The following is a 12,846-nucleotide window of genomic DNA, read 5'->3' on the forward strand; positions in this document are numbered from 1 at the left end:
CATTGTTTTTCATAAAATCACTCAGAATTACACATGTTCTTGCAGCAATTTGGCAGGTGTTCTTTTTTATTCTGGCTCTTTTTTAAAGCTGTTTTTTTTTTTTTTTAATTGAGATGCAGGTGAGAAGGAAATGGTACCTATGGAAAAAAAAAGAAGAGCTTGCCCTTAAGCTTCTGGTCTAAGCAGTGAGATAGTTAGATTTAATAGTAACTGTTCTTAGCTTTTATCGTAACTAAATGCCGTAATGTACTGTAAATTAATTATCGAGATGCAAAATAAGAATGATATTATTAGTTTTGTTAATTGCAGAAAACAGACTGGAAGGAAGAAGTGTGTTTTCCTAGAAATCTGTCAGGACAGTGGAAAGATTATACAGACCAAATGATGCATGTGTGGTTGATGCAGAATGGTCATTACTGAGGTAGTGCCTGCTAATGCTGAAGTTGCACAGACTTGTGTCAGCTGGTGAGCTAACTTAGGTGTATCTGCTATGATAGGAATCAGTAAAAGCAACAGATAAGGTTTTCTTGCCCTAGAATGGGAATGGCCTTCTATTCTGACTTTTCCTTTCTCTGCCTTTTTCCCAGCCTACAACAAAGAAGTGCAGTAAGCTAGGAGCTGTTACAGAGTTCAGAGCTTCCACAGTTTTATGCAGCTGTTTCAGGTGCAGATAAGGCTGGAAGTGACTGAAAGTTATCATCTGGATAGATATGTGAAACGTATATTGGGGAACTGTTATGTTTTACATAGTTCCCAATGGACAATGAGTCTATTCCAAAACTACCCTTTATAAGCTGCACAGTTGAGCCCAACAACAAATGGTTCTGGTGACTAATTACTGGAAATAATCTTTCTTGATTAGGACTGAGCAATCGCACAGTAATAATGTAGGGAGGTTTCTGCTACTGCTGTGTGTGTTATCTGCATGGATAACCAGGTCTCGGGTATCCTAACTCTGTGACTGGACATCTACAGTGGGAATAGCAGTTGCACAAGCTTCTAAGTTATTCATCTACTTTTATTTTAGGTGGCCACTGTCATATTGCCTTTTTTTTTAATCACAGAGGGGAACATTGTTTTTGTCTCTTAAAATTTGCATGTGTACTTGATGCAACACTGAGCACCTTGATATTCTGCATATTCTTTAACAATGTTCCTCACTGTTAGAGGAGCTGAATAGTCTCCCACAGCTTAGAAGAAATAGACAAACTCCTTGACGACTAAAGCAAAGTATCGCCACTACGTGACCAGACAGATCACTTTCAATAAAGCTTTGATTAAAGTCAAGACTTTTAATTCAACTCAGGATTTGAGCAAGAGAAACTCATTTCTAGTGTATTTGGGTATCGACGTCTGTTTTAGCATTCTTCCATATATGAGACATGTGAATTTAGGGCACCGTAGCTTGAAAGTTTGCTGTTAGTTGCTTTGTGCTTCTCAGAATACATTCTTCCAAGGTGTCTGAAGCAGAGAAGAGTACACGGCCTGTTGGCCTGGATAGGTGGCTTGCATTTCTGGAAAAGTTGCATTCTTGTCAAGTAAAGGTAATTAAAAGCACGGGTTTAAATAGAAAAAGCTGTTCTGTACTTACACCTTCAAAATGTTGCATCACTTCTATCTTTCATGGAAATTACGTGCTGTGCTAGGCTCAGGCAAATCTGCTGTGTTTTATTTTAGCATGGCTAACTTGAAGATCGAACTGTCTAAGTTAGATAGTGAGGCCTGGCCTGGGGCACTGGATGTGGAAAAGGAAAAATTGATGCTAATCAATGAAAAAGAAGAGCTTTTAAAAGAACTCCAGTTTATCACACCACGCAAACGTACTCAAGATGAGCTAGAGCAGCTGGAAGCAGAAAGAAGGAGGCTTGAAGAAGAGCTGCACTCTGTAAAAAGCGAACCCAGTCAAGCACTTGCTGAAAGGTAAGGGATTGTTTTTGCTGATACTAAGTGCCACTTTCTGCAGTCTAACCTTTGTACTCATTACAGGCCGTGAACTGTGCCTTGACGGGCTGTTTTCCTTCAGTAACTGTTCTATGTAGATCTTAATTAAATTTGTTATTAGCCCACTGGGCAGAAAAACAAAGGATTCTTCTGTACTCAGAGAGAATTTGAACACCCTGTATGTGCTGTCAATATCAGTCGCTCTGTGTTTGTTACCAGCATGAAAATGCCTGGCAGATGTTAAATAACTGAGAAATGTCAGCGTACCAGCAGGAGGGCAATACATCATTCACTGATTTCTGATAATATGTGTAAACTATTTGAACTCAGGTTACAAAGATTATCTTGATTGTTGCAACATCAGAAGCCCTTTTTTGTGAGTTTTTTTAGTTGCAAAAATGCAACCAAAAGACAAAAAAATGGGAGACGAGGGGGGAGGAGTAAAAATTAAACTTTCCTAACTTTTCACTTCCTAACTGTTAACCAAAGCAACTTCCACCATAGATGAGGATTAGCCAGGTTAAGAGGTGGAGAAAATCAAAGATGACTGCCACAAGTGGACTTTCCATTAACTGTAAGTGGAAGTAAATCTATGGGAACCTCTAGCTCACATAAAAAGCCAATAAGCACAAAATGTTGCCTGTCTTACTGAAGTAATACAATCAGCATTGTAAGACTGCTAGGAAAACACTCACTATTGCACCATTGTTGCTGGATGGTGAAATTCCTGTTGGTGGCCTTAAAGGTTGGCTCCTAAATTTTAGATGAGCAATGAGGAAATTTTTTATTGTCTACGCAAGAAACGTGTGAGTAAGGCATGATTTTTAAGCATATTTGTGTACAGTTGAACATTTTTAAACTACATTATATTGAGAATTCAGAGTGTTTTAGAAGAAGGGTTGTGTCTTACTACTACAATTGTACAAGAGAAAAGTGTTGATAGTATCTAAATTACTGCGGATTCGTTGCTTTCTGACTTCCATCGATAAATAGGCAATAAGGGGTTCGTAATAAATTCACATAGGCAAATAAATGTGAACCTAAGGTTTTTATAATAATGCCATTGTAAGTGTGTTGGTACCAAAGACAATTCTGACATAACATTTTTCCCATACATGTCAGATGCCAAACTTGGGCGTCTGACATGCCAAGGACAAATAAAATTTTCTCCCATTCAAGAAAAGCATATGGCTAATTGCATCAGATCAAACATTAGCATTTCATTTCTTTCTAGGTCCCATTACTGGTGGAGGAGATACACCATCTTTAAAGCACAGCGCTATCATTGCATTACTATTTTATTTCGTGAAGTTTCATGAATACCTTATGTTTCCATTGTTTTGCTGCTACTGTTAATGAAATAAAAGTGTAAGAAGCTATAGATTGCCAAGAGCTCGATATGACAAGTTGTTTTTCCTTTTTTAAGGTTCTGTGTTTGTTTGTTCATTTTTTAAAGGGAGAGAATAAACAGGAGGCTTGCTCTGGCTTAAAAACATGGTTGGTGTAGCCCTGGGTTATGCTGTATGCTGAAACTGCCACTGGTAGATGTACTTGGAGTCAGTTTGCAGATAGAGGGCATAAATCATAACTTATCAGCTTCAAAAAAGCAGAGACAGGGTACAGTCTCACTGCTTGAAGGAGCCTTCCAGCAGCTGTTCAGAAGTATCTGGATTGTGGGGCTGCTAAGAACTGCTTGCTGCTTTCTTGTCTCTGCATTCATTTTAGGGAGATTCCATTAACTTCTTGAGTCCTCAGCAAAGTATTCTCAGTAATCATAGGCATTAAGTTAGAGGGATGGTTGTGCTTTTGCCTGTAAAACTGACCCTTACTCTTATATCTCGTAAACAAATACATCCACATAAATTTCCACCTGAAGAAGGTGAAGTGTGTGTAATTTAAGTTTCTTTATTAGTTATTATTATTTTTTAAGATTCTATGCCTCTGAGTGTTATAATTTCTGATCAAAACTGGGAAAAGGTGTCTTGCTAAGACATCACGCCTGCAATGAGTATTAGACTTGTTGGGATGGGAGGGTTGCAACTGGAGTTTGTCCTGTTGATGGTTTGAGTGCTCATGTGGTCTTTGGCATGTTAAAGATCATGCCTGTGCTATAAGTTCAGAAACTTTAAAAGTTTTGAATTTGGCCCAGTATGGAAGGGGAAAAAATAATTTCTTGTGGAATGTGAAATGTTGTGAATTTGTGTAACTCACGAAAGAGTTAATGAAGAGCACTGTTGCTTGAGGAAAGCGGGATGGATTACGCTTTAAAAGAAGGCAGAAGGGTTTACATAGTGAAAAAAAAAATGGTGGGAAAGAGTGTCTGATACCACAGATGAGCATAGTTACTGGTTTGGGAACATGAGCAAAGACTGAATTGCTGTGTATGCTTTTAACAAGGTTAGCAGGTACTGGCAGATGAGCACATCATTGCAGTGTAAGAGCACACACAGCGTATGCAGTGGAGTGGAAGTTCACACCCTGGCTGACCTCGGGGTAACTTATTCACCTTTGCATAACCCAGATTCACTCGCTGAATAAGCATTAGTGTAAGCAAGTGCTTTTCATGCTTTGTTGAATTGAGGACTTAATGCCTTTTTACTGCTATCTTACCCTTGGAGAGTGAATTCTGGGAACTCTGGAGTATTTCTTTCAGTTTGCATAAGAAAGCAGTGGGTGATTTTTGGTTTTGTTCTTTGAGATGTTCTCTGCAGTTGAATTTTAATTTGCACATCCTTGAGATGCCAGAAGGGTGGAAGAAAAGGTTTCTGTGGATGAACCTGAACATTTTAAAGTAGCTATCCCTAAGATTAGTTGTATGTGTATCAGTTGACTGAACAGGAGCTGGAGGAGAATGTGCTCATCCTCAACTACAGGAGGGTTTTAGCTGACTCCATTGAAGAAAAGGCAATGTATTTGGTGTTGCAAATGGAGTGACAAAAGAGAGTTAGAAAAAGAAAAGCCCTCTGTAGAGGTTACTGAATCCTTTCTCTTCCCAGTCAGCCAAAAGGAACTGGAGAACTCTGCCATTTGTGGCCTTAGAGAAAAGCTCTAAAAGTAGTGCAGGAAGCAATGATCCTGCTCTGTAATAAAGGCAAACCTTGATAATGGGCTGTATTGTTCAGAGGTGATGAAAAATCTGTTCGTAAATGTTTCTAGGTTTCCAAGGACTCGTGAAAACAGTATCTCATCTTGGAGCCTTACACTGGGATCCGGCTTTGATTTATTGTATGTTGTCTCTTTAGGAAGATTCTGAAATAAAAAACAGTGCTTTAATTTTAAACTTCCTGCAATGCTACCTCAAGTTCTGGCATGGTCAGAATTAATGCTGGCATTCTTCTGTTGGGCCTGCTTGTATGTTCAGCAGGCTTATTGAAGTGCTCAGTGTTCTGCAGTTCGAGTCACTCTGCTGAAGTGGGTAGGACTTAATGATAGGATTGTAAGCTAGCAGTCTCTTGGATTTCAGTAGTCAGCAGCCAGATGAAAACAGGCAGTCTTCAGTTTGTTTGTGTCTTATCTATGAAGTATTTTAGCCTTGTGACTTCTCAGTCATATTTTACTTACATATATTTCTGTTTCCAGATTGAGATTGGAGGAAAGAAGAAAAGAATTGGTACAGAAACTCGAAGAAACTACAAAATTGACAACTTATTTGCATTCACAACTTAGGAGGTAAGGCTGTACTGCATCGTGTGGAATCTATTTTCAGTAACAGTGTAGTGGACTTGGTTGTCTAAACTTCATTCTCAGGTTTTTCTCTTAGCTGGAGGCTGAACAAAATTTGTTTAATATTTAAAAATAAAACACAACTACAACAGCTTCAACCATGTTGCCATCTTGTGAACCTGGCATACATTTCTATTTTCAAAAATTCAAGACTGGATTGAATGGATCTTTTTTTATAGCTTCTGTAAATGAGTAGGGATACATTATCTTGCTTCAGTGTAAGTAAATCAGGAATTCTGTAATGGTCAGATTGCAAAATGGTGTCACTGAGTAGAGAAAATTGTTTCTCAGACATCTGTGCAAAAGGAGAACTGCAGCGTGCATAATGACTGGAGAGCTCAGTGAATAAATGTGTATGTGGACGTATGTAAAGACTTGTGAAGAGCTGGTTCTCTTCAACTCTGACTTGTGCTTCCTATAGGCAAAGAAATACCCTCAGCAGGATATTTTCCTGGCAGACATTGTTTCAAAATCTGATTCTGGCTGCACGCAATTCATAATGATAATAAAACAGTAATCAGTGACAGCAACTGTGAACTCAAAATCATTCCTCTGATGGGAATTCTAATATTTAATGACATGTGAAGTTTGTCCTGGGGAAGAATTTCTCCCACTTGTGCACTGTACCTTTGGCTATCAATCTATGTGTCTGTTATATTTATTTTAAAAGTTGTGAATTTGGTCAAACTCCTGCTATGTTAACTCAAACGAGTAGAAACAAGAGTAGAAATCAAAATGGGGCTACAGGGGGAATAATATTTTTAAGAATTTTATAAAGATCCTCTTGCAATAAGCCATGCCAACCTATTCATGGCTTAGCTATTTCAGTCATCTCAGCCAGACTGTGCAAGTTGCATCTTGATTGGTGGTTAATTGGTTAAATGTCTATTACTATTTCTTAAAATATATTCTGTGATCTTGTTTGTTCAGACTCAAGTGTCATTTTGTCCTGTTAAAGGCAGTTGTGTAGCCTAGTGGCAAAATTTTTAAAGTTGATAGCTCTGCTGCTGCGTTTAAAAGGGGCTGCCTTGAATTATTTTTCCTGACATGTTTTTTCCCAGCAGAGCCAAGGCAGTGACACTCAGTTTCTCTGGCAGGGCTCCTTGCCTTCACTTTTCATGTTAATAAACATGTAAAGATTGCATGTTCGTGGCCTGTTCATGGTTATAGAACTGGATGCAAAGTAGTTCTGCTGTGAGTTCTCTGCTTCTGAGACCTGCCATTTCTCCCAGGTGCTTGGGCAGAGGGAAAGCTGCGTAAATTGTTCTGGGGTGACAGCAGTGTTCTGCTATCATAACCTCTCTCCTTTGCAGTGACATTGACTCCATGAGTGCCCAGCCCAGGGTGGAGCAGAGCAGCTGAGAGAGCTGCTATCACTGCCAGACCAGTTTGTTAAGGCTGCAGCCTTCTCTGGAAAAAGGGCTTTGGGAATAGTCCATAAACTGTTTATATTGTGCTGAGGGTGTGCAGGTTGGGTGCACTGCTTCTAAAACAAGTATGGTTGTGTAAAAAGAAAGAAAAACGAAAACAAAAAGAAACCCTAAGCAATATTCTATTGTAAGAAATCATTACAGTACAGCTCCCAGTCAATCTTATCTCTCCTTGTGCTGTTTAGTTCAGTAACATCAGTGTATGTCTTTGTTCTTTCTTTGCAGCCTCTCAGCTAGTACGCTGTCTGTGTCATCAGGGAGCAGTCTGGGATCTCTGGCATCCAGCCGGGGATCTCTGAACACATCAAGCAGAGGGTCGCTCAACTCGCTCAGTTCCACGGATCTCTATTATAACCAAGGCGATCAAATAACAGATTTGGACTATCAGTATAAGCTTGACTTCCTACTGCAAGAAAAAAGTGGTTACATTCCTTCAGGGCCTATCACTACTATTCATGAAAATGAAGTGGTCAGCTCCCATGGCAGACTAGGTTACAGTGACTCTCCTTCAGCCACAGACCAGCCCAAGCTGACTGAGCCTCCCAAATCTGTGACATCGCTGTCTTCCAGGTCTTCACTGTCCTCCTTGTCTCCCCCAGGCTCCCCTTTGGTTTTAGAAGCTGCATTTTCTGTCTCTGCTCAAAATTCCCCTCTGCATCACCTCACTACAGACTTTGAAGACTGTGATTTTGCAGGCATCAGTCTCTGTGAGAACCAAATATTATTGGACTCTGAAGCCAGAGCAGGATCTCAGATTCCTACAGACGATAAGGGTCTTCATGAAAGCATTAGACAGCCTTTGTCTTCTCTGCATGAAGGAAGTTCAGGTAATTTGTGAAAAAATCTAATGTGAAAATGTATACATAACACAGAGATTTTGAACAAGCAAATGACTTTTGAGTAGAGAAAGCTCCTGTAACTGAAGTGTAACTCGATGGGCTCAGATTTGCCATTGTGAGCAGTATTTCTGAGGGACACTACATAATTTGCAGCTTTGGGAGAGAGAGCTGCGAGCTCCCTTTTCCATCCACATCTGTTCAATAGCTGTTGCAATTTTTTATCCTCAAAAATGGCAGGAAAAAAAAAATAAGCTGGATCTTGAAGGCAAGAAGGACGCATGGTGTCCTTAGGTATTGTCAGAACATTTGAGGACAGAGGAAAAATGCCTTGTGCTATTTTTTAGTAACTTGAATTCAGATACTTTGCTTCTTACTGAATAGTATGTTACAAGCATGGTTCCTCAGTGGAGATTTCTGGCCTCAACAGTTAGAATTTGTGTGTGTGTGTAGTTATCTGAATCTGCTGTTGCCAAAATATCTGCAGTTCGTTTTGCATGTAAGTTGAGAAAGAGACAAGTTCCCACGTGCCACATAAGTTACAGTGTTGCTGTGCCCATTTTTAACATGGATTTCATAGCTTTTAGCTTTTTACCCATCTGTGAGTTAGAGCAGAGCACCTAAGCTAGTCTGGGTAATTTCCAAAAGGATGAGTCATCCCATCCTAGAATTTGCTTCTCTCTAAGGAAGATGGGATGAATGACACCGTGGGTTATTGAAGTGTTGTTGGTAATTAGGTAACATTAACTTTGAGAGGCCATTAAGGCTGCCAAAATGAGCAATTTTGAAAAGCCAGAAATTAATTAAGCTTCCTGTACCACTAGTTTCCAGAGTAAAATGGGCCTCATGGCGAGGCTTTCAGTATGTTAAGAGTGAGGTACAGAGCTGGGGTTGGTTCAGTGTTTCTACTCTAATTTCTCTCTTGGAACTGCTGCAATGCTGAGTGGAAAGGTTTTCTGCAAACTCAGCCTGAGGCATAAAACCTGCATGGAATATTTCAGCCTGCCATATAGGTTGTACAAGGCTATGAATTCAGATACTACAGAATCTTAATCTGGGGGCAGACAAACATAGCTTAAGTCAGTGCAGCTAGTAATTTCAAGTCATAATCTACCTTGGCTATTTAGACACAGTGCTCACCAACCTGCCTGTCTGTCTCTGACTTTTCTCTATTGGTGAACCATACATACATTTCCTCCTCTGTACATGTCTCTGCTGTCAGAAACCAAGTTGGAATATCATGTAGTTCTTCCACAGTCAGTCTCTGTCGTTGTCAAAGTCAATTCAGGCTGCTGTGGTAATTCCTGAGGGTAATCAATAAATCATGTCATCACCTTCACCCCTCACGTGGTGGGGGGGGAAGGGAAAGAGCACTTCATCATCAAGGAAAAAGCATTCCTACTGCCATAAGTAAAAGCACAAATGCAGCAATCAATCATCTAATCTGAAGCCTTAAATTTTAAACATCTTAACAAGATGTAAAGTCATGATTCAGGTGGGGGCCATAATGCATACCAACATCCTCACCCGTCGGCAGATAACAGTACTGCACAGGCCCTCATCTAAGTGAGTTGCAGAACGTGGCTTTCAGTCAGTGCTGCTGCTTTGCTGCCTGAAACTAGTGTATGAATACAGATTGAAGATTAAAGATGAGTAGTAGTTGATAGTAAAGACTCGGTAGAATAAAAAACTTTTTATGATAGAAAACCAGAGGGTATTTTTTGTTTCTAGTAGTTATATCACTAGGGAGAGTGCTTCTGTCTGACTTGTGAATATTTAATAAAAAGTAGGCAATCACTTTGCATGTACCTGAAGTGTTTCTATAGTGTAGAATGTGAACATAGCAAATACAGGTTCACAGGTGAGGATAATGGGAGTTAATAATGAGGATAATGAAGTATAATAACAAGCTCAGCTGATCCAGGTGATGATAGAAGCACGTACTTTGGAATGGACTAACAGTTGTACATTTTCAAGTTCATCAGTTTGGATATATCTCTAGCCAAAATATGTGGAACCGGTAATGCAGTCTCCGAATGTTTAATGATGTGGAACAAAACTACTGTGTGATACTCAGTTCAGGGTCACTGCTTTCAACTTTACAACTTTCTAAGCTATGTACTTCTCTTTTTCTGACTATTAATCTCTCTGACTGATTTTCATTCTTTCTTTTCATAGGTGTTGACTTGCCAAGAAGAGCAGCTAGTCATCTCCTTGCAGAGAAGACAGCTTGTGTATCTGCTGCTGTGTCTGATGAGTCTGTAGCTGGAGATAGTGGTGTATACGAAGCTTCTGTGAAACAGTAGGTTTGAGAATAAGCATTTCCACCAAAAAATTAAATGTTCCTGTAAGCAATTTTATACCATCGGCACAAGGAATTTAGAAATGCTGTATATATTCTGCCATGTGGCGGTACTGGCACTGCTCAGAGTGACCTCTGTTACTGCTTCTTTTATGTAAATGCTATGATGGAATAGCATTTCATTTGAATATTTGCTTCGTTAAAAAAAGTGGATATTGGAAAGATGGGAAGATCCCCGCATGAAATGTTGGTGTAAAAATTATCCAGATTTAAGGGTTTTTGAGGTATAATATTCATCATTTACTGTGGTGAACAGGATACAAGAAGAAATGTATTTGCCATCTTTGCTTTCTGACAAGATATGACTTCCATGGAATTCTCCATACTTACCTATGCAGTGTTTTTACTTTTCTAGGCTGGGGAAGAGTAGACTGGCAAACTGAGAGAGAAGCTAAAAGTTTTATTTTCATTTCCTTTTTGGCACATTCTTGGCACTACAAATTTTTTGTCCTTTTGAGTATTCTGAGGATGCTTACGAAGATGTTGATGCATGTCTTCTGTTGACAGGATTAAATGCTTTGCTTTAGGACAGATAAAGGTGCATTATAGTATCATGAATGGGTTTTACTGGCCTTTGATAAAAGTATACCTACTTGTGAAGTCTTTCACAAATTAAAATGCAATAATAACAGATGAGACCAAACACAAAAGCACAGATACAAAAGAGATTACCCTTTAAGTAGTGAAGCCACTTAAACTTGGTCCTGGCCATCCAGTGGTAGGTGTTCCTACTTGGACCAGGTGACTCCAGAGATGCCTTCCAACCTCACCCAATCCGTGATTCTGTAAAAACTCAGCCTTCACTTAACTAAGTGACTGTGATTGAGTAGTTCAGTTCCCTAACCATAGTTCTCTTTCCACCTCATTTCAATTCAGAGCTACTGTGATCACAACTTACAGTGCACTCTGATTGTAAGCAGAAGTGGATAGAATTGAACAAACATTGGACTAAAAGGCATGGATTTTCTGTGGAACTCCTTAGTTTCATCTCCGGTGACTGGTGGGGTGGGTGGAAAACAACGATTTTTTTCTCTTTTCCCTGTTGATATTCAGACAGAGAGGAAAGGAAACAATTTATCCACTAAGCCTACGTACAAAAGCAAGCTGTAGCTATTTGCACAAGCTAAGATTTACAGACACCAGGTTTTCTGTGATAGCTCCAGGTGTGGATACTTTTAGTTCTCATTGACTTGGAAGCAGTGAAGTGGTAATGAGTGCCTCTGTGTGATCTGCTTATGTTTAGTAGAAGTGTCTTTATGAGCACTCTGTATGGAATAACAATTTGTCAGTGTGCTCTTGAAGCTGCAGTACAGTAATTTCCCACTGCATAGACTAGTCTTTGTGTTGAGTAATTTAAGGAAGGAAGGAAGGGAGAATAAACACACCCTATCATATTAGCCAGCAGCTAGGAAGTGAACTGTAGAAGGAAAACTTAGAATGTGTAGTCTCAAAATAACTCTGTCCTTTCTCAGTAGCTATGGGATATCTGTGACATTCTCCACATGCACTATTTTGACCACTGTTTGTTGATCCCAACAATCTACTTTAAAAATTAATGAAAAACAGTGATAACACATCCTCATTCAAACCTCTCAGAAAACAACTGGAAACTTTTTTGCCACACTGATTGTCTGTAATTCCATTCTGTACTGGAGTTGCTCTTTAACTACAAGACTTGAGTCTTTTTGGTTCTTTGAATGGTTCTGAAACAAGCTCAGAGGAAAGATGTTTCTTGTTTGCACAGAAACTTCTCTGTTGCACAGAGCTCCTGTTTCTCAAAGGTCCTCCAAAGTAGTTCTTGGTATCTAGTTTATGTGAGGTCTGATATTTATTAGAACTTTGAATTTCCAATTTTGTATTTTGAATAATTAAGAAGTACTAACCAAGTATAGAGAAATGTTACCAGTTGCTCTCTTGCCTGTTAGTCTGACCTGTTTTAGTAATCAGCCTAAAGACTCTGACTCATGACTGGATTTGTCAAAATGTTCAGGCAGCAACTATCTTAAAACAGGAATTTCTATTAGGGAGGCTGTGAAATTCTCATTTGCACTGCTTGCTGCAATTAAATTCAAGAGAATGAACATGCATTCTGTGTGTGTCTACTTCAGTTATTGCTGAAAGCTAAGTATAACATTCCTAACTGTTGCGTATTTGCTTGCTTGCCCTAGTCTAAATGAAACCGAGGACATTGTATACAGTGAAGATGATGCAACAGCACTAGAGTCTGCCCAAGTTCAAATAGGACTCAGGTGAGCAACCAGCAAAGAGAATTTATCTGTTCCTATGTAAATAAATAGTGAACTTTCCTCATATTGTCCTCTCTTTAACAGATATGACCACAGCAATTCAAGTTTTGTGATAATCATAGTCCAGCTCAGAAATCTGCCAGTGTTTTCTGTTCCCCTTGGCTCTAAAGTGTAAGTAGTAATATGAGAATGCAATAATAAATTGAACAAATTCTCCAAAGAAATTGATTGATTGGCTGCTTTACAACACTAAAATATGCATAAAACAAACTGTAGAAGTATGTAGCTTTCATGGATTCTGGCAAGAA

General features: G+C 39.2%; 1 protein-coding gene across 2 annotated transcripts in view; it reads left to right on the forward strand.

Moving 5' to 3' along the window:
• Window positions 1-12,846, forward strand: part of WWC2 (WW and C2 domain containing 2) — an 86,576-nt gene that overhangs the window by 53,556 nt on the left and 20,174 nt on the right. For both annotated transcript variants that reach the window (XM_042812400.1, XM_042812399.1), the window contains exons 9-14: window positions 1,678-1,920; window positions 5,521-5,610; window positions 7,320-7,921; window positions 10,109-10,232; window positions 12,461-12,541; window positions 12,623-12,709. In XM_042812400.1, coding sequence (XP_042668334.1) covers window positions 1,678-1,920; window positions 5,521-5,610; window positions 7,320-7,921; window positions 10,109-10,232; window positions 12,461-12,541; window positions 12,623-12,709 — 1,227 coding nt within the window. The remainder of the gene's footprint in view (window positions 1-1,677; window positions 1,921-5,520; window positions 5,611-7,319; window positions 7,922-10,108; window positions 10,233-12,460; window positions 12,542-12,622; window positions 12,710-12,846) is intronic.

This window comes from Centrocercus urophasianus, unplaced genomic scaffold (genome assembly GCF_019232065.1).
Source record: "Centrocercus urophasianus isolate 14NV4802_14NV808 unplaced genomic scaffold, USGS_Curo_1.0 seq_13, whole genome shotgun sequence".
Taxonomy (NCBI): domain Eukaryota; kingdom Metazoa; phylum Chordata; class Aves; order Galliformes; family Phasianidae; genus Centrocercus; species Centrocercus urophasianus.